At 39.6% G+C, this 21,181-nt stretch overlaps 1 protein-coding gene across 1 annotated transcript in view; it reads right to left on the reverse strand.

The window, feature by feature from the left end:
* The window catches only part of HSF5 (heat shock transcription factor 5), a 52,831-nt gene extending 32,126 nt beyond the window's left edge, over positions 1 to 20,705 (reverse strand). The window contains exons 1-3 of the mRNA XM_003587377.5: positions 20,016 to 20,705; positions 12,520 to 12,894; positions 3,867 to 3,964 (exon numbers count right to left, since the gene is read on the reverse strand). Of these exons, the coding sequence (XP_003587425.1) occupies positions 3,867 to 3,964; positions 12,520 to 12,894; positions 20,016 to 20,634 (1,092 nt within the window). The 5' untranslated portion in view covers positions 20,635 to 20,705. The remainder of the gene's footprint in view (positions 1 to 3,866; positions 3,965 to 12,519; positions 12,895 to 20,015) is intronic.
* Positions 20,706 to 21,181: the final 476 nt, after the last annotated feature.

Genomic DNA, 21,181 nt, shown 5'->3' on the forward strand with positions numbered 1-21,181 from the left:
TCTGAAGTAATGATTAAACAAAACATGTAATGAGTTGTTGCCAAATGCAGAGCTTTGCACAGAGTAGGTATTCAATAATTGTTTGTTGACTGTATCAGGTTATAAACACAAGATACGGAAAAGTTAAAATTGAATAAAATAGGTAGTGAGTCAATGTCGCCAAACACCCTACAAAGATTGTATCAGTAATTCGAAGGCCACTAATGCCAAAATAACATAAATCTAAATGGCTTAAACATCTAGCTACTGTACTACAGCTGTATGCCATTTATTGAGTTCTTACTATGTGCCAGGCATACACAAAGTGCTTTCTGTACATTATTTCATTTAATCCTCATAAGAGGTCAATGAAATGTGATAATCTCCATTTCCAAATAGTGGAACTGAAGTTCAGAGAAACTTTATAATTTATTCAAAGTCACAATGAAATAACTAACAGAGCCAGCTTTCAAACCTAGGTTTGCCTGACTCCAGAATTCTTGCTCTTAACCATTACAATATACGGATCATTCATGCACAGTCACCACATCTACAATCCAACAAAACTTAACTCAATTATTTCCAGAACAGCATCTGAAACACTTCCCTTTTTTCCATTTAAAAATTTTATGTCAGACTTCCCTGGTGATGCAGTAGATAAGAATCTACCTGCCAGTGCAGGGGACATGGGTTCTATCCCTGGTCCGGGAAGATTCGACATGTTGCAGGGCAACTAAAGCCCACACGGCATGAGTACTGAGCCCGAGTGCTGCAACTCCTGAAGCCCAGGAGCACAGAGCCTGTCCTCCGCAACAGGAGAGAGTACAGCAATGGGAAGCCCTTGAACCATAAGGAAGAGTAGCCCCCACTTGTCACAGTAGAGAAAGTCAGAGCAAAGCAAGCAGTGAGGATCCACCATACCCAAAAATAAATAAATACATAATTTAAAAATGTTTTTTAAATAAACCTTTTATGTCTACTTATCTCTGTTTTCCTACAATCAACATGTATTGCCTTTGCAGTAAGAAAAAGTCTTTAAAGATGTTTTAAATGACTTATTTAAAACATCAGATCAGATCAGATCAGTCGATCAGTCGTGTCCAATTCTTTGCGACCCCGTGAATCGCAGCACGCCAGGCCTCCCTGTCCATCACCAACTCCCGGAGTTCACCCAGACTCATGTCCATCGAGTCAGTGATGCCATCCAGCCATCTCATCCTCTGTCGTCCCCTTCTCCTTCTGCCCCCAATCCCTCCCAGCATCAGGGTCTTTTCCAATGAATCAACTCTTCGCGTGAGGTGGCCAAAGTACTGGAGTTTCAGCTTTAGCATCATTCCTTCAAAAGAAATCCCAGGTCTGATCTCCTTCAGAATGGACTGGTTGGATCTCCTTGCAGTCCAAGGGACTCTCAAGAGTCTTCTCCAACACCACAGTTCAAAAGCATCAATTCTTCGGTGCTCAGCCTTCTTCACAGTCCAACTCTCACATCCATACATGACCACAGGAAAAACCATAGCCTTGACTAGACGAACCTTTGTTGGAAAAGTAATGTCTGCTTTTGAATATGCTATCTAGGTTGGTCATAACTTTCCTTCCAAGGAGTAAGCGTCTTTTAATTTCATGGCTGCAGTCACCATCTGCAGTGATTTTGGAGCCCAGAAAAATAAAGTCTGACACTGTTTCCACTGTTTCCCCATCTATTTCCCATGAAGTGGTGGGACCGGATGCCATGATCTTCGTTTTCTGAATGTTGAGCTTTAAGCCAACTTTTTCACTCTCCACTTTCACTTTCCTCAAGAGGCTTTTGAGTTCCTCTTCACTTTCTGCCATAAGGGTGGTGTCATCTGCATATCTGAGGTTATTGATATTTCTCCTGGCATTTCTTCCAGTCCAGCGTTTCTCATGATGTACTCTGCATAGAAGTTAAATAAACAGGGTGACAATATTCAGCCTTGACGAACTCCTTTTCCTATTTGGAACCAGTCTGTTGTTCCATGTCCAGTTCTAACTGTTGCTTCCTGACCTGCATACAAATTTCTCAAGAGGCAGGTCAGGTGGTCTGGTATTCCCATCTCTTGAAGAATTTTCCACAGTTTATTGTGATCCACACAGTCAAAGGCTTTGGCATAGTCAATAAAGCAGAAATAGATGTTTTTCTGGACCTCTCTTGCTTTTTTGATGATCCAGCAGATGTTGGCAATTTGATCTCTGGTTCCTCTGCCTTTTCTAAAACCAGCTTGAACATCAGGAAGTTCACGGTTCACATATTGCTGAAGCCTGGCTTGGAGAATTTTGAGCATTACTTTACTAGCGTGTGAGATGAGTGCAATTGTGCTGTAGTTTGAGCATTCTTTGGCATTGCCTTTCTCTGGGATTGGAATGAAAACTGACCTTTTCCAGTCCTATGGCCACTGCTGAGTTTTCCAAATTAGCTGGCATATTGAGTGTGGCACTTTCACAGCATCATCTTTCAGGATTTGGAATAGCTCAACTGGAATTCCATCATCTCCACTAGCTTTGTTCGTAGTGATGCTTTCTAAAGCCCACTTGACTTCACATTCCAGGATGTCTGGCTCTAGGTGAGTAATCACACCATTGTGATTATCTGGGTCGTGAAGATCTTTTTTGTACAGTTCTTCTGTGTATTCTTGCCATCTCTTCTTAATATCTTCTGCTTCTGTTAGGTCCATAACATTTCTGTCCTTTATCGAGCTCATCTTTGCATGAAATGTTCCTTTGGTATCTCTGATTTTCTTGAAGAGATCCCTAGTCTTTCCCATTCTGTGTTTTCCTCTATTTCTTTGCATTGATCGCTGAAGAAGGTTTTCTTATCTTTTAACAAATTTAAAACATAAATATAATCAAAAAACACCAACAGAGTATCTCTAGTATGACCCAGGGGAGAGAATCCCTGAATCTACAGATAAGATCATCTAATTTGTGAGACAGACATGTCCTTCCAGTGAAAATGAAACAGCGAGACTAACATGCTTGATGATATCTGCCATTAAATATGTCCGTCTAAGTCCCCTTCATTGGATTCTGTGCTCTCCAAACAACAATCTGATTATAATTTGACTTCCAATGTATATTTTCTAAATTAAAAAAAGGAAAAAAGGAATGTTCTTTTGAGTACTGGAATGCCACTAAGTTATTTTCTTAAGAATGGAAACTATCATGATTACATGGTATCAAAGGAAAACAATTCCATCTTTAAGCAACTGCAACATAAAAATACAAACAGGATTTAATTTTATCCTAAAACTGGTAGTCTACAACATTTCAATCAAATAAATTGCTCCTAATAAATAATGAGAAAATGATTGAAGTGTGGTGTTTACAACACAGGGGTTTCTCATTTTTTACATCATTTTCCCTTTCTCCTTAAAAAAAAAAAGTAATTATCTGTGCTATCTTGGAAGGATCTGTCATTTGGTGATTTATATACTTTTAGCACTTACCTGGAAAAATGAATTATTTTACCACGGTAGTCAGTTTTACCACTGTTGACAGTTAGTTGAACAACACTGTTTCAACTAACTGTCAGCAATAATGAAAATGTTCTGTGCGCTATAAAATTCGGTAGCCCCTAGCCATACAAAACTATTAAGCATCTGAAATGTGGCTAGTGACTTGAGGAACGATTTTTAAATTTTATTTAATTTTAATTAATTTCTATTTAAATAGCCTACATGTGGCTAGTGTGCCTAACAGTTACATCAACTCTTTTTTTTTTTTTTTAAGAATTGAGAAAAACTGAGGCCATAATCCACAGCTTACCTCTGGCTACTCATTAAGATAAAACTACACGCTGAAACTCTGCGTGGTCAACTGGTCAACCGTACTGTTCCTGATGCAGAGACTGTCCATGGCTCCCAGCCTCTTACCTGAAAGTAGCTGCAGTGTGCGTAGGAGGCGGCAGGCGGCGTGACACAGCTACTGAGCGCGTCCATGCGGGTGGGAGGCGAGCAGCACTGCAGCACAGCTGCAACAGACAGACACAGAGAGCTATCAACCCACGTGCGGCCCCACGACCTTCAAGGCGCACCTCTCTTTCAACCTGGAGCAAAAACTTCCCAAAGTTTCCCTTTGTGGGTGCAATATATTTAGTCCAATGAGGTGCCATTATTTGTTGAAAACAAACAGTAATAAAGCAATACTAAAAGTCAGTTGAAAGGGTCATTTCTACTTTTATAAATGAATCCTTCAGCACCTAAATATTTTGCTACATTTCTAATCAAAAGTCTATTCTTACTGAAAGTAGTAATTTCCTTTTATTGAAAATATCAGAACATATTCAAAATTCTAAAATAATTATTTCAATCATTTTAATAGCAACAAACATTTGGAGGAAGGTGTGCTTTTAAGTATAAAATAAGTATAAAAACTCTCCAAACACTCCTACTGTATATACAATGCATCCAGTTAAATCTATGGAAAAAAGTGTTTTATTCATTTAGCCAAGTGGTTAGGAATTCAGACCTAAAACTAGACTGTCTGCCTTTGGAGCCTAGCTACATAAACCTGAGGCTTCCCTGGTGACTCAGTGGTAAAGAACCTGCCTACCAACGCAGGAGATGCAGATTCAATCCCTGGGTCAAGAAGACACCCTGGAGAAAAAAACGGCAACCCACTCCAGTATTCTTGCCTGGGAAATCCCAAGGACAGCGGAGCCTGGCGGGCTACAGTCCATGGGGTTGAAAAAGAGTCAGACACAACTCAGTGACTAAACAACAAGAACATAAACTGGAGTAAGGTTAATCCCTTTGGGCTTCCATTTCTGTATCCTATTATTAATAGAATAGGAATAATAACAGTACCTACTAAAAACAACACTGGCGTACAGTAAGCAATCAGTATACAAAAAGCTAATGATTTTAGCTAAGGAAATACATTTTCCAAACTTCCTCTTTATAGTTAGGATACCTTGAAAAGATTGAATTCTTTGTACTGGTATAGTCATACTTACAGTGAAGTTAAAAGTCGCTCAGTCGTGTCCCAATCTTTGTGACCCCATGGAATAGTCCACAAAATTCTCCAGGCCAGAATACTGGAGTGGGTAGCCATTCCCTTCTCCAGGAGATCTTCAGGGATCTTCCCAACTCACAGATCAAACCCAAGTCTCCCACACTCCAGGAGGATTCTTTACCAGCTGAGCCACCAGGGAAGCCCAAGAATACTGGAGTGGGTAGCATATCCCTTCTCCAGCAGATCTTCCCAACTCAGGAATCAAACTGGGGTCTCCTGCATTGCAGGCAAATTCTTTACCAGCTGAGCTACCAGGGAAGTCCCCATACTTACAGATGCAGCCTTAATAATTGGTTGAGTCTCCTCTTTTCCAGAGAGAGAATCTCCAGAACGAATGAGAATCAGTTATAACATCACACCTTTGGATTAAAGAGAGTATGAGATTTACTGAGCACCTAACATATTCCAGGCACAGGCCAAGGTCCTTTAACATGTATTGCCTCATTTAATCCAAACAACTGAATGAGATATTAACATTACAAAAATCAGGAAATTAAAGCTCAGGGATGTTAAAAAATGTGCTGAAGGTTCACAAAGCTCATAGTGGCAGAGGCAATCATCAAACTGCAAAGTACATGCTCTTTAATGTATCACGATATTTCCTTAATCTTTCTTCCTAAGATGTAATACTTTAATTTGACTAGAACTCCACTTGTGGAATATTTTTAAGGTATCTTTATTTATAGGTGGCAACATTTTTGGTCCACATTTCTCATATTCTGAATACGGTAGTAAAATTACTAAATAATCTCATTCTATAATCTTTGAAATAAATTAGTCTAACAATTGCAAAAATTCATCAAAATGCTTCCCTTTTATCCATTACTGACTATGGATTTTTAAAATGTCAGAAGTTCATAAAGGTATAAGAGAAATATTTTATTATACATGTGCATTTTAAGGCATTAAATTTTACACATGGAAATAAAAAAATAATGGATAGAATTCTAGTTCAAGTAAGAACATAAGGGTTGATGTTTTCTGAATTACATAATTTTAACAATTCCAGTGGTTTAAAAAGCCAGATATTACTAGGATGGCCATATAAAATTCAAGCAGCTGTCACTTCCCATATCCTTTGAGATTATTCAAATACACAATAAAAAATTTTTGGATTGGAATTTGGTTTCCCAGAATATTTAAAAGCATAAATACCCTGGGAAATAAGTTAAATCCAAAAAGCTAAGGAGGGGTCTGCAGGGATTGCTGAAACTGAAAAAAACTGGGATCTTTTTCCAGTTTTAACAGCTAAGAAAAACAGCCCCCTAGTGGCAGAAAGGACTCAGTAAGATTTCCCCCTATCGCGTGTGTGTGTGCTCAGTCATGTTGGACTCTTTGTGAATCCACAGACAGCAGCTCCTCAGGCTCCTCTGTCCATGGAATTTTCCAGGCAAGAATGCTGGAGTGAGTTGCCATTTCCTCCTCCAAGGGATCTTTTCACCCATCAGGGCACCATAAAAGTGTTTTGTTACAAATAAATCAATGAAAGGTATTAGCTTTATTTTTCTGATAGTGCTATAATCAATCTGATGCCACAGTTTACATATTTTGAATAGTTGTTAAAGTGTACCTTAAAATAAGTTTCTTGAAAAAATAACATAGAATATACAGCAATAAAATATAACATACAAGTCAAGAATATATTAATATATAGTTGATAGCTGACTTGGTATCTAAGGAAACAGCAAAGCAGTGACTGTCCTTTAAAGTGTCCAGTTACAAATGGGAAGTAGAAAGGTGCCTGCATGAAGACAGGGAGGTGAACAGCTAATCCAAAGACCCCTCAATGGCTAGTTCCTTACCAGAGCAGTCCCACCTCATACAGCCAACAAAACACAACAAAGTAAAGTATTAATAAGTTCACTGGATATGAAAATCTAGTTATAAAAATACAACTGTGTGCTTCATACATGAAAAATTAATCCAGTGTGTATTAGGAAAGCACTGTGAAAGTACTAACACTTCTAAAACTGAGTTTATCACTATGAAGACACATTCATCTCCATAAAGATCCTTCAGTATCTTTCTGAAGGCAGTGTTCATTTAAGGCACTGAATGAATAAAAAGCTGGAAATAGTGAACAATTTCTATTTCATATATAAGAGTTGATGACATCTTTTATGGTAAAAAATAGATTACTAAAAATTTATCTAAAGGTAAAAATTTTCACATCCACTATAGGTTAGGAAAACAAGTTCATATACTTTATCCAATGTAGGTAATTCATATTTATAATTTAAACGTTTTTAAAAATAAATAAAAATAAAATGTTTTGGACTTGAAGCTACTCTGGAATAGTACAGTATCAACAGCAAAGAAATACTTAAAAGGAAAAATATCCTAATAGTAAAGTTAATTTCAAGGTAAGTTACGACAGCAACCAGAACCCCAACATCTCATCTACAGTGAGGTAAAGAAATGGTATTCGAGTCTATAACCAAAAGAAGTGAAAGCAGAACATGTTATTGTAGAACCAAGTTCAGAGCACCAATAGCCAAAAGGTAGAAGCAACCCAGCGTCTATCAACAGGCCAACTGACAAAATGTGGTCCATGCATATGAAGTTTCAGAAAATCATTCAGCATTTAACGGAAGGAGATTTGACTCATCCCACTATATCAATGACTCGGAATAAGTGAAAGATGCCAATCACAAAAGGACAAATACGCAACTGCCCTCACATGAGGTTCCTAGAGTTAGCAGATTCTTCAAGACAGAGCAGGACGGCAGTCGCCACAAGACGGCGAGAGGGCAATGTGAAGTTAGTGTTTACTGGGTACAGAGTTTCAGCTGGGGAAAGACGAAAAAGTTCTAGAAAAGGATGGTGGTGATGCTAGTACAACAATGTGAATGTATTTAATGCCACAGAGCTATACACTTAAAAATGGCTAAAATGGTCAATCCTATATGTATTTTACTGCAATGAAAATAAAATATAATTGTGCTTTTACTTAAAAATCCTCCTAATGTATCTACGCCAAGTCCCTCTCTCCATAAGAACAAACTCAGACCTTTCCAGAGAAACTGACAATACAGGCTCCCAGAGCATCAGAAAGTTCTTATAACTTCATATTCTATACTTGTTTATGTACATTATGTAGAATGAAAAGCCTAAAGATCAAATGTTTAAAATTTAATGTACTTCAAAACAGTAATCATCAACCTTCTTTGCCCAAGAGTCAGTTCAGAAAATAATAAAACACATGCACCTTCGTGAGAAGGATATGTTCTTTTAAATCACTTCAGTCAGCCTTTAAAGTGTTAGTAGCTAGGCTCATCTGAAATACAGCTTTTAAAATATGTTATCCTTTATATGTAAATATAAAGTTTTTAAGTGTTTTAAATTTTGAAGTCTATTCAAATTCTATACATTAATTCATTTAATCCCAGACCCAAATTATTACTGCCACTTTTTGGAAAGGGAAATTGAAACCGAGTGACATGAAATAATCCACAGAATGTCACAATGTCCATCATATGACTAACTGCAGAGCTGAGGCTAAAATTACTTCGTTTACTCAATAAATATTTACTGAGAGCCCATTATGGCCAAGCACTACACCAGGTGCAGGGGGATACAGAAATGAATTAGACACAGCTGCAGACTGAATGTCCCACTCTAGCAGCTGGATGGAGTCTGTCTCTTTGCTGGAGCAGAGTCAACAGCCCAGGGTCAGTGCCCTGCCGTCGGTAGCACAGAAGGCGAGGTCCCCCTGACCAGTATCTGTCACCTACCCTATCTAGAAGGAACTAACTCTGGGGAAGAGGTATACCAGGAAAAAGTCTCTCAGAAGAAAAACAAAACAAACAAAACGTCCTCTCTGTATTACAAGCAGGCCGGCAGCAACAAGCAGAACACAATGGCCGAAGGAATGAACTCGAGAGAATTTGCCTAGATTTGTTTCCTAGCCCTGCCTGTGCTGAGCTGTGCTTCAGCTTCTAATCTATGAAATGAGGATAACTACATTCCCTATCTTATAAAGTTGTTTTGAGGATTAAATGAATTAATATTTGGAAAGCACTCAGCATAGTACCTGGTCACAGTGACTGCTACACAAATATACGAGACAAAGGGCAGCTACAAATCACCAATCACTGCTTTGAGCTTAAAACTTAACTTGGGCAAAAAGTCAAAGTTAACTTTGAATCAGTTCAGCATTACAACATGAGTCAAAGGAAAACAATTCCTCAATACAGGATTCTATATATAAATATGAATATACTAATATTCTTTTGTATGTTCAAATACATACAGAATGAGCAAAACAAAAAGGTCTAAAATAAAGTTTTTTTTATAAAAAAGGGAAATTAAATTATAGTAGCACCCTGAAAACAGCATTAGAGAAGAAAACTGAATTCAAGATAGGGCAAGACTAAAAAGAGTCCACTGATGCTGGACCTATAACATTTTGCCTTTGAAGAAGGGGTTAAGAGTGGAAAAAATGTAAACGAGCAGGGCAAAGAAAACAGATGCCTCAAGAGAGGAAGGGCAAATGTGAGAAACAACTCATGTGAGTCCATTTATGAGTCAGTCTTGAGAGCAGTTTTTTAGTCTCAAAGTTTGGCTTTACTAGAGAAATAATTTATGAAATATTACAAAACACAAATTTTACTGGTTATACCACATGAAGACCAGATCCAAGTTTATTTTCAATATAACTGATTTTTAAATGAAGTTGAGTATTGTTTTTTTACTAAAATTTGATCCAAATCTCAAGTCATATAATTCACTTTGAAAGGATTCAAGTATGATCATTATTCCAAAATTAGTTACTTTATTAGGATTTGGAAAGCCGGATTGAGAGTGATTATTATCCTGCCTCTGAGAGTAGTATTTTACTTAACTTTGGTAAAGTCATTTGTAAAGCCCTTCACAAACAGGTATTCACTAAATATTGGTTAAACTGCTCACTATGTCTTGCCTCCTTCACCTAAGATTTGGAGGAATTAAGTACTTGTACACTTATTTCTTTGGCATTTTCTTTCCCTTCCATAGAAGGTCTTTCATATTTAACAATACAACTTTTTATTTCTATAGTACTTCAGAATGTTCAAAGCAATTTTCCTACATTACATCATAGAACTACTCTATATATTAGAATTCATTATGAAATCATGAGATTTCTTTCTTTTTCTCATAACCTCAGAACCTTCACAGTAATTTCAATCATCCATATCAAAGAAGACAAAACAAAAATTCAGATAATACAAGATTCTATTTCATATGCACTCTATACTATCAAAACATCAGCAGCACTTCTTCTTTTAATGTGTCTCTTTCCTAGTCCTTATCTTGGACTCCTGGAGACAATTTTCAATGTAATTATAAAATTAATAAGTTTATTTATAAATTTAAATCCAAGCTAACACAAAATATTTTTGAAATGACACAGATCCTAAATTATAATAATTTAACAAATAGTACTTCTATAACAAATGAATAAATTTGTAGTATTTTCTAATATCATACAACTAGTTCTCATAAAATTTAGAACTAGGAGTTTCTAAGAGGATTGTTCGGAACTTGGAATACATTTTCCCGTAGAAACATCATCATACAGGCTAGTTTGGCTCCTAAGCCAGACTATAACCATCCGTACCTTAACTGCAGCACTAATCGTAATATGGAACCTAAGCACCATATCTAATATGTACATAGGAAAATTTCTCCAAAATTCCAAGTTAGAAGGCCAAGCACATTTCTCTCTCTCTTGTAGTCCTCCTAAATTTCAACTCCCCAGTTTTTGAGTCTTTAGAAGTGTAGAGGAGGGGCGTTTAAGGGAGGTTAGGAAAAGAAAGAGAAACATTCATTGCTAAAAGGAAGAGAGACGGGGGTGTTGTCCAATTGATGGGCTATAGAACGTAAAGCAAGTATAAGAAAAATATAGACTGTCTCTCTCATATATATATACTCTATGCATTTATGGAATGCAGCCAAATTATAATTTAGATAGAAATGCCTAATTTATCAAAATATTGATTAAAAATCCCTCAGGAAAGATCTGACACTATTTGTTGCTATACATAAGATATATAACATAAAATGTCATCTTCTAGCTTTCAAGATCACCCAGATATTTTTGTTCTTCAAAGAATTAGCTGAAAGTCTGAAAAAAAGAGAATTAGGTCTCCACTTTTTTTATATATAAGGTTAAAAAAAAGATTTTTAAAATTTCTAGTAGGCAAACAATTAAAGTGCTATATCATCTTACTCCATATAATTTCTTCCCCTTATCCTTCTCCATCCACCAAAACAGTAGCAGCTCCAAAAATCTATAGAATTCAATCTAATTTAACCTCTGGTTTTATTATTTTAATATTATTGAACTTAAGTGCTTTGAGAAAATAAAGCAATCCCTTTTACTGTCTGTATTTAGGTAGAATGCAATGAGCCAATAATAAATAAAAATGGTTGCATATTACCAGCATTATTATAAACGGAACAGTTTTCAAATTTATAGCTTTTAAAAGACAACCAATCATTTAACCCCCTTATCTAATTTACATGCCTCCCACTCATTTTAGTTTTTGATTTCAGCCTGCCTGGGAAAAGTGGTCTAACAAAAATACCTCTGGAGACTGCTTCCAGCTGTACTTAATTAATATGCCTACACTCTTAATTCAAAGGGCAAAGGACTGCCCCCTTTTTTCTCTTCCTGGTCTTTTCTGAAAGCCTTGACCCTTGACTTTTTTCTATTGCCCCATTTCATCACTCTGTGTAAACAATAATGAAAACACATATCACCTCTATGGTGCTTCTGCAAAACAATAAATTGTTTTTAATTAAATGGTAACATTATCATTCTGCAAAAATGTATCCCCGCAAAAACATCCCCTGGCCCCAAGAAGCTAAATGGATGGTCACTATCACATGGATTCCCAATGAGTGGCCTGAGCTCTACTGGCAGGTCTTCCACGCCCTTGGCGGAGCTCTAGGTCAGCTGTCATTGTCAGGCTCTTCTCTCAGCTACTCCCAGCTGTTCGCTGGCTGAGATTAACCCTGCAGGGATTGCACTGCCAAACCACACCATTACATTTTTATTAAAAGAATATAATTTAGTCTTAAGAGATGGTGAGTAGGCTCTTATATTAAACTTCATTACTGAGATACTAAGATTATTTCATTATGAGGTAGTCTCAGCTACATAACTAAAAAATAAACAATATGTAATATAAGTAGTTTTTTTCTAAAAGGAAAAAACCCAAAAAAACTACTACACCAAGAACAGTGTTATACCAAGATCTGGTGTACTAAGTCTTACCAGAACATATTTTGAGGATACCAAAGTTTCACTAAAATATACACTTCTATGCTCCAACAATTTTCACAGCCTTTAAGAACATAATGAAATTTCACATATTGTTAAAAAAATGAGTATTCATGAGAAATATTTGACATTTCTTAGGTGTACATTCCTATTTTTGTTTAGGCATACAAAAATGCATTTAAAAAAATATAAGTTCTCATTATCAAGTACCTTAAAAGAAACCACTGAATTTGAATTTCTCATACCTGTTGGATAGTAGGCTTGGGAGTACTGCGCTGAGGGTGTGTAGTTACTATATTTTTGGGAGGAGCTGACCATTGTTTGAGGACCTTGCTGAACGTGTACAGATGTGGCACTGGGCTGCAGGGTATACGTAACCTCAGTTGGAAACCTCTGTAGTACAGGAAATGGAACCCCTTTATCTGAAAAAGTAGGAGACGTTTCCACTTGTCCTGGGTGCATTCCAAGAGAGTTCTGCCATGTTCTAGGAGGGATCGGGGTCCGATCTAAACCTTTCAGAGGAAAAGTACTGTGGTTGTGGGATGAAGTCGATACGTAGGAGTAAGGAGACAAACTATCTCGCCGGAACGACCGGTGAAATTGTCCTACAGCCACTGGTCCTGCATAAAAGAGGAAGAGCACATTTACTAATTTTATATTACACCACCAGATGTAGTAAACCAAAAGTCACAAAACATACACTACTCTTCACTTGTGAATATGCTGAGTTTCCAGCCATTCTCAACACAACAGAAATTTATTGGTAAAAACAAGTTCAGAATACACAACATGAAATTACAAATACAATGCTGAAAAAATAATCAAACAAATTTTGTTTGGTTGTTAATATGATTGTGATAAGAGACAAAGTGGCCAAACTCTAACATTAAATCAAATTAAATCAAAGGTTAAATGTCATCTTACCTGTCACCTCAACCGACTGACCCAGATTTTCCCAATCTATAAACTATCAGTACTTCCTAGAAGTTTTAGAAATTCCATTTGGTCTTTTAAATCATTTAGGAATCTTAATAATAGGTACAAAAATAAGCACTCAACCATATTCATGAAAGATATAAGTATGGAAAAAATAAAAATTATCCCAGAAAAAGAAATTTCATGTAAGAAATTTCATGCTCCCTTTCAATTTTTAAAAAAAATTTAGTAACAATCTTTGCAGAAAAGTCAAGCTTGGAAACTCTGACTTGGTCATTCCTGAATCAAAAATTTTCCATGGTCTCTTTTTCTTCAGAGTATCTCTAGTCCCTTCCTAGATATCAATGGCTCTCAAACATTGATTTACATTTGAATCACCTAGAGAGTCTGTTAAAAATCCACACACTCAAGACAAGAGATTCCTATATTTGCTTTTTCTTATCTTGCAAGGTTGAAAGGAATTAATCAGTGGAGATGAGGAAGAGAGAGAAAGAGCAATACTACATAATGAAGAAAAGGAAAATATAAAAGTTGCAAGCTGAACTTATTTTAAAGACTGTGGTTCTTGAAGATAAAGCTAGTCTAATTTATTCCTAGGAAGGATTTTACCTATTAAATTTTGTGGTTCACAAAGGCTTTTCAATTTGTTTTTGTTGTATTAAGCTATATCTATAAAACTATATCTATATAAATAAAATATATATATAAACTATACCTATAATCTATAAAACAGAGGGAAAGTCTAATTTACGTGCTACTCATCTGCTAAAGATGGCACTCACCTACTTTTCCAAATATTTAAATGTTATACATCTTTTGTTCTAGTATTCCTATAATGTTTGATTTCTTCTAAAGAATGAAGCATTAAGAAGTGCTCATAATCACTTCTGTTTTGGTGCTGCCTGATTCAAATTGATTTTGCTCAAATAAACCCTTAAAATTTAAAAAGAATAAAGCATTAATGCCAAAAATAAACAAATATAGGAGTTTGGGGCAGACGTGTACACACAAAATGGATAACCAATAAGGACCTATTCTGTAGCACAGGGAACTCTGTTCAATGTTAGGTGGCAATCTGGATGCTAAGGGAGTTTAGAGGCAAATGGATACATGTAGACTGAGTCTCTTTGCTATTTGCTGAAACTGTCACAACATTGGTAATTGGCTATACTCCAATATAAAGTAAAAAGTTAAAATAAGAAAACAAAAAACAATTCTGGAAATCAAGAGCTAATGGAGAAAAAAATCTAATGGACAAAAAAACTTCTCCTTCAGAAGATTAAATGTATTTAAATGATACACCTTTTAAAAACTACTTTTAAAATACAAAATAGTTTTTATGCTGACTAGCAAACACATGTATACACACTTTGAACTACCACTGACAGTTCTTTGCTTTAAGACTTAAAGAAAAATTTTTTGTTTGTGAGGTCCCAAACTGCCCATCACTTGTTTGTTTTTTTTTTCTTTCTTGGATGATAAAACTTTATATTGCTAGAGTGTCAAATAGCTCACTAACCCTTCTTTACCCTCTTTAAGGTTAAATTGTTGATGAATTTTCAGACTGTCAATAACAATAGATAATTAAAGAATACTCTACCCTGATTTCTCAAATTCAAATTTAGATCTGAATTAAAATACATTTCTACTTCTACTATGATAAATTCTGAGTGATGCCCAAATATTTAAATATTTTAGATACTGCTAATGTAAGGACACAGGACACAAATTAGAAGGACATTTGTTTTCATTTTTAATTAAGAACTAAAACACGTCCAGCTCTTATTCTTCTGTTAGAGGTTACTTCGCAGGGTTCTAGTCTACCAACTTTATAGAACATCACCTACATGTCTTTAGGACATCTAAGACATATATTTGGCAAAGCTTAAATCCAGGATCCTAAAAATGTAAGGTAGGCTGAATTTCTGTTGTTCTTTCTATTCCATCTGTAAAAGTGAATCTGAGCTAGTCAGTCCCCAGGAGAGAACTTGCCTCTTTCCCAAAACTTGGTTCTTGAGAGTTAGTTTAGAAAGCTTTAACAAATATTATGAAATAAACTGCCAATAAAAACAAGATAACAATAGCGGGCAAACAAAAACAGGAAAAACATGTGACCCTCACATTTCTTATCAAGTACAGAGGGGTGACGGAGAAGGTGATGGCACCCCACTTCAGTACTCTTGCCTGGAAAATTCCATGGGCGGAGGAGCCTGGTGGGCTGCAGTCCATGGGGTTGCTAAGAGTCGGACACGACTGAGCGACTTCACTTTCACTTTTATGCATTGGAAAGGAAATGGCAACCCACTCCAGTATTCTTGCCTGGAGAATCCCAGGGACAGAGGAGCCTGGTGGGCTGCCGTCTATGGGGTCACACAGAGTCAGACACGACTAAAGCGACTTAGCAGCAGCAGCAGCAACAGAGGGGTGACAGAGGATAAGACGGTTGGATGGCATCACTGACTCAATGGACATGAGTTTGAGCAAACTCTGGGAGACAGTGAAGGACAGGGAAGTCTGGCATGTTGCAGTCCAGAGTCTCAGAGTCAGACGCGCCTTACCGACTGAACAACATTCTCAGAAGGTGAACAGGACAACTGGCTCAATGGACCTGGGTAAAAGAACCAGGTCCTAACACAGAGGATTCTACTGCAAAAGAGAAGTATTTAAATCAGAAGCTGCAGTAGGACACAGAACACAAAAAGGAAATGAAGAAGGAGCAGTATAGTCAGGCATATAATCAAGAATTAAGCAGAATAAAAATTAGTGAGCCAAAAGAGAACCAAGGACTTAGAACATGGAGATAAAGCAAAACAAAGTTGGACCTGTATTCTTAAACTTAGAATTACATTCCACCCAAGTCAGTAACACAATTTCCTAATGAACCAAGTCTATGTTGTGGACAATCCACACCTGACATATTTTCTATACATACCAACAGGCAGGATGTATGAAATGTATGAAAACTATGATAATGGAGGTAATATGAACTTATGTATTAGCTATACCAAAAAAGTATGAATTACATTTATGTTTTTCAACAAGTAATCTTTAAAATGCTGACCAACTGAATTATAAGTGAGAAAAATCAGATTCTACATAGCCCCTGTGCTTCTTCAACTGAAATGAACTCTATACTTACAACTAGGTGTAGGATAGGGCAGGGAAAAAAGAAATCGGAGAAGAGGAAAAAGTGAGCAAGAATTGGTCTCTATGTATGCATGTGTGTTTCTTTCTTTGAAGTAGTGATCCTGTTTTTCCCAAGAACACATTTTCAGTCTTTTCTCCTTATGCCCACCAGATACACAATCTGAAAAAACAAGTATCTAAATGAATGACAAGGTATTGTATCCACTGCCTTTCTCCATTTGATTCCCCACAAAAATCAATGGACATCACATGGAAGTAAGTGGCTTAATATTCCTTTAGAATTCCTTTAGAACATTCCTATGCCACTGCTACTTTTCCAACTAGTTCCTAGAACTCTAACCTAATCCCTTATCTTCTAAACTCCATAGATACACAACCTAATCCATCTTCTAAATTCCAAATGAAGATTGCTCATTCCTAACCCTGGGCTTACATTAAACTGAACACAGTGTTACTTTTATTTGTATATTTAAAATTTTCCCATAAGTGAAAAGTAAGCCAGACACTTTTCTGTTAAATCTCTTGTTAACACGATGAAAACGTCTCTATTACTCTCCTGGTTGAAGGTAAAGAATGAATTCTCATAATCATATCCTGTTGCTTTCTTGGTATGCTGCTACACATCACCCACTCTTTAAACAAGGAAAGGAAATATTGCCACCCTCACCTTCCTGGAAGAAGGGGGAGGGCATTAGAAATCCAGTTGAAAATAGTTTTAAAAGTCAAAGTACTTTTCTATCACAGAGAGTTTTTTAAGTTTGAGTAAACATAGACTTGCAAGCAAAGATGGGCAATAATAAAGGACAGAAATGGTATGGACCTAACAGAGCAGAAGATATTAAGAAGAGGTGACAAGCACACACAGAAAACTATACAAAAAAGATCTTAATGATACAGATAACCACGATGGTGTGATCACTCACCTAGAGCCAAACATCGTGGTGTGCAAAGTCAAGTCAGCCTTAAGAAGCATCGCTACAAACAAAGCTAGTGGAGGTGATGAAATTCCAGTTAAGCTATTTCAAATCCTAAAAGATGATGCTGTGAAAGTGCTGCACTCAATATGCCAGCAAATTTGGAAAACTCAGCAGTGGCCACAGGACCAGAAAAGGTGTTTTCATTCCAATCCCAAAGAAAGGCAGTGCCAGAGAATGTACAAACTATCGCACAATTGCACTCATCTCACATGCCAGCAAAGTAATGCTCAAAATTCTCCAAGCTAGGCTTCAACACAATACATGAACCGAGAACTTCTAGATGTTCAAGCTGGATTTAGAAAAGGCAGAAGAACCAGAGATCAAATTGCCAACAATCACTGGATCATAGAAAAAGAAAGAGAATTTCAGAAAAACATCTACTTCTGCTTCATTGATTATGCTAAAGCCTTTGACTGTGTGAATCACAACAAACTGTGGGAAATTCTTCAAGAGATGGGAATACCAGACGACCTGACCTGCCTCCTGAGAAACCTGTATACAGGTCAAGAAGCAACTGTTTAGAACCAGACACGGAACAAATTGAGACTGGTTCCAAATTGGGAAAGGAGTACGTCAAGGCTGTATATTGTCACCCTGCTTATTTAACTTATATGCAGAGTACATCATGTGAAATGCTGGGCTGGATGAAGCACAAGCTGGAATCAAGATTGCTGGGAGAGATATCAATAATTTCAGATATGCAGATTACATCATACTTATGCAATGGCACCCCACTCCGGTACTCTTGCCTGGAAAATCCCATGGATGGAGGAGCCTGGTAGGCTGCAGTCCTTGGGGTTGCTAAGAGTCAGACATGACTGAACGACTTCACTTTCACTGTTCACTTTCATGCATTGGAGAAGGAAATGGCAACCCACTCCAGTGTTCTTGCCTGGAGAATCCCAGGGATGGGGGAGCCTGGTGGGCTGCCGTCTACGGGGTCACACAGAGTTGGACACAACTGAAGTGACTTAGCAGCATGGCAGAAAGCGAAGAAGAACTAAAGGGCCTCTTAATGAAGGTGAAAGAAAAGAGTGAAAAAGCTGGCTTAAAACCCAACATTCAGAAAACTAAGATCATGGCATCTGGTCCCATCACTTCCTGGCAAATAGAGAAGGAAACAATGTAAACAGTGACAGACTTTATTTTTCTTGAGCTCCAAAATCACTGCAGATGGTGACTGCAGCCATTAAATTAAAAGATGCTTGCTCCTTGGAAGAAAAGCTATGACCAACCTAGACAGCATATTAAAAAGCAGAGACATTACTTTGCCAACCAAGATCTGTGTAGTCAATGCTATGGTTTTTCCAGCTGTTATGTATGGATGTGAGAGTTGGACTGTGAAGAAGGCTGAGCACCGAAGAATTGATGCTTTTGAACTATGGTGTGGGAGAAGACTCTTGAGAGTCCTTTGGACTGCAAGAACCAGTCAGTCCTAAAGGAAATCAATCCTGAATATTCATGGGAAGGACTGATGCTGAAGCTCCAATACTTTGGCCCACCTGATGCAAAGAGCTGACTCATTAGAAAAGACTGATGCTGGAAAAGACTGAATGCAGGAGAAGAGGATGACAGAGGACAAGATGGTTGGATGGCATCTCAGACTCAATGAGTTTGAGCAAGCTCTGGGAGATGGTGAAGGACAGAGAAGCCTGGCAGGCTGCAGTCCATGGGGTCACAAAGAGTCTGACACAACTGAGCAACTGAACAGCAACAAAATACAGACTTACACATAGAAACTTCTTTCAAAACTGAAAGACTGAAGCCAACAGTGAAAAATTCCAAGGTTGTAAACATGAGCTTTATAATAGCATTTTAAACCAAAACTGGACATTTGTACACACACAAATTTGGTTTTACCTGTGTCTAACCATTACACCTTAAATAAGCATTGGGTCTAATCAGCTACTATGAAAGAACTGTTTAGCCAATTCATTCTACCTATGAGCAATACCTGGTAAAAACAGGAAAATATATTATTATATTTTTGCTTTCAAGTTATATAAACAACGCCTACGGTTCTACACATTACTCCGGAACCTAAAATATGATCACTGTGAGAACACTTCTTCCAAGATTTCTTAGATGTGTCAATGGGTGGAAGACGGCATGGCTCATCAAGGACAGACACTCACTCAAGGTACCTTGATCACCACTTTCCCTGGGCTAGCATAACTGTTCTACATTCTCTCGGCTGCGACTGTTCCTTCCCACCTTGACCTTTGCCATATCCTCACCCTGTAGAGGAACTCTGTTCTGCTTCCTATCAGAACGCAGGAGCCAGTTCTGTTTCTTCCAGACCCAGGGCTTCAACAAAGGCCTACTTATTTTTAGGTGTTCGCTGTGAAAAGACCGGGTCTCGAGAAGATACCTGGCGATAGAGGTTTGGAGCCCACGAGGGTTCCGAGAAGACTCAAGAAAGCCAGCCTAACGCGGAGGTCCCCGTGACCGCCAGTGGACACAGAAGGGCCTCATCGTCCATGGGCCCCGTCCAGGAGAGGTGCTGGCGGGAAGGGGGGTGATGCCAGTGCCGCGCCGACTTCTCGGTAAGCACGGCTGACAGCGGCTCCCGGGCGCTTCCCTGACACCACCAAGGAAATGCCCGCGGGCGTGGCAGTTGCCCCCTCACGGCCGAGCGCCCCGCCGCTGGCTGAGGACAGAGCAGGAGGGACGGGACTCACCCTGTGGCTCCGGCCGGGGCCCCGAGGGCGGCAGCGGCGGCTCCTGGTGCTGCAGCGGGGAGGTGGAGGCAGAGGCCGAGGCCGACGTGATGAGGAGCCTCTGGAAGCGGTTGGGCGGGCGGCAGGGCACCTCCAGGCCGGCCGCCAGCTTGGCCTTGTTGGCGCTGGTGAGCCTCTTGAGGTGCACGAGCAGCTGCGGCTGGTCGCGGCGGAAGTGCGGGCTGTGGAAGTGGTGGAGCGGCCCGTCGCCCGCCGGCCCGCCGCCCCCAGGCCCCGGCCCGGGCCCCGCCGCGCCCGGCCCGCCCAGCACCACCTTGCGGAAGCCGTAGAGGTTGAGCTGGCGGATGAAGCTGGTGAAGTTGGTGGTTTTGAAGAGCTCGGGCTCGGCCCCGGCGCCCCCGACGCCGCCCCCGCCGCCGGCGCCCCCGGCCCCGCCGCCCCCGGCCCCCGCCCCGGGCGGGCTGAGCAGCTCGGCCTCGAAGAGCGGCTGGTCGATGAGCAGCCCCTCACCACGGCCGTCCCAGCGGATCGAGCGGTACCGGGGACTGTTCACCAGCCGCCACAGCTTGGCGGGGAAGTTGTTGGGATTGATGGGGGTGGAGAGCAGCGCCTCCTCCATCGCCCCGCCCGGGCCCTGGGCCTCGCCCCGCCGAGCCTGGCTCTCCCACCCCGTTCTCGATCTCCCCCCTCCCCCCTCCGCGGCCTTCGCTCCGCCCTGCCCCCTCCAACCAGCACCCCGCCGTCGCGGACCCGGGGACCGTTGGCGCACGAGCCCCCCCGCGGCGCCTGCCAGCGCGGCCAATGGGGCCTCGAGTTGCCGCTGCGCGGCAGCACTTGGCGCGAGCCGACCCGCCCCTTACACCCGCGCCACGTGCACCACGGAGAAGGTACGCTCGCTCTGCGCTCGCTCGGCGGCCTCCCGAGGGAGCCGGAGGCGCTGGGGCCCGGGGCCCGCGGGCCGGTGTCCCGTACTGCAGAGAGATCCGCTGGGGTATCCGCGGCGGAATGCGGAGACCTGTGTACTTCACCGCTACCGGCAGCGGGGCTGTGGGGCTTTAGAATTCAGGAAGTGTGAAGTGGGTGATAACAAATCCGGGCATTCTCAAAAACACATTCTATGCTCTTATTAGTCCTAACAGTTGAATTGATTGTCTCTCCAAATAAAA

The sequence above is a fragment of the Bos taurus genome, chromosome 19, assembly GCF_002263795.3.
Source record: "Bos taurus isolate L1 Dominette 01449 registration number 42190680 breed Hereford chromosome 19, ARS-UCD2.0, whole genome shotgun sequence".
Lineage (NCBI taxonomy): Eukaryota > Metazoa > Chordata > Mammalia > Artiodactyla > Bovidae > Bos > Bos taurus.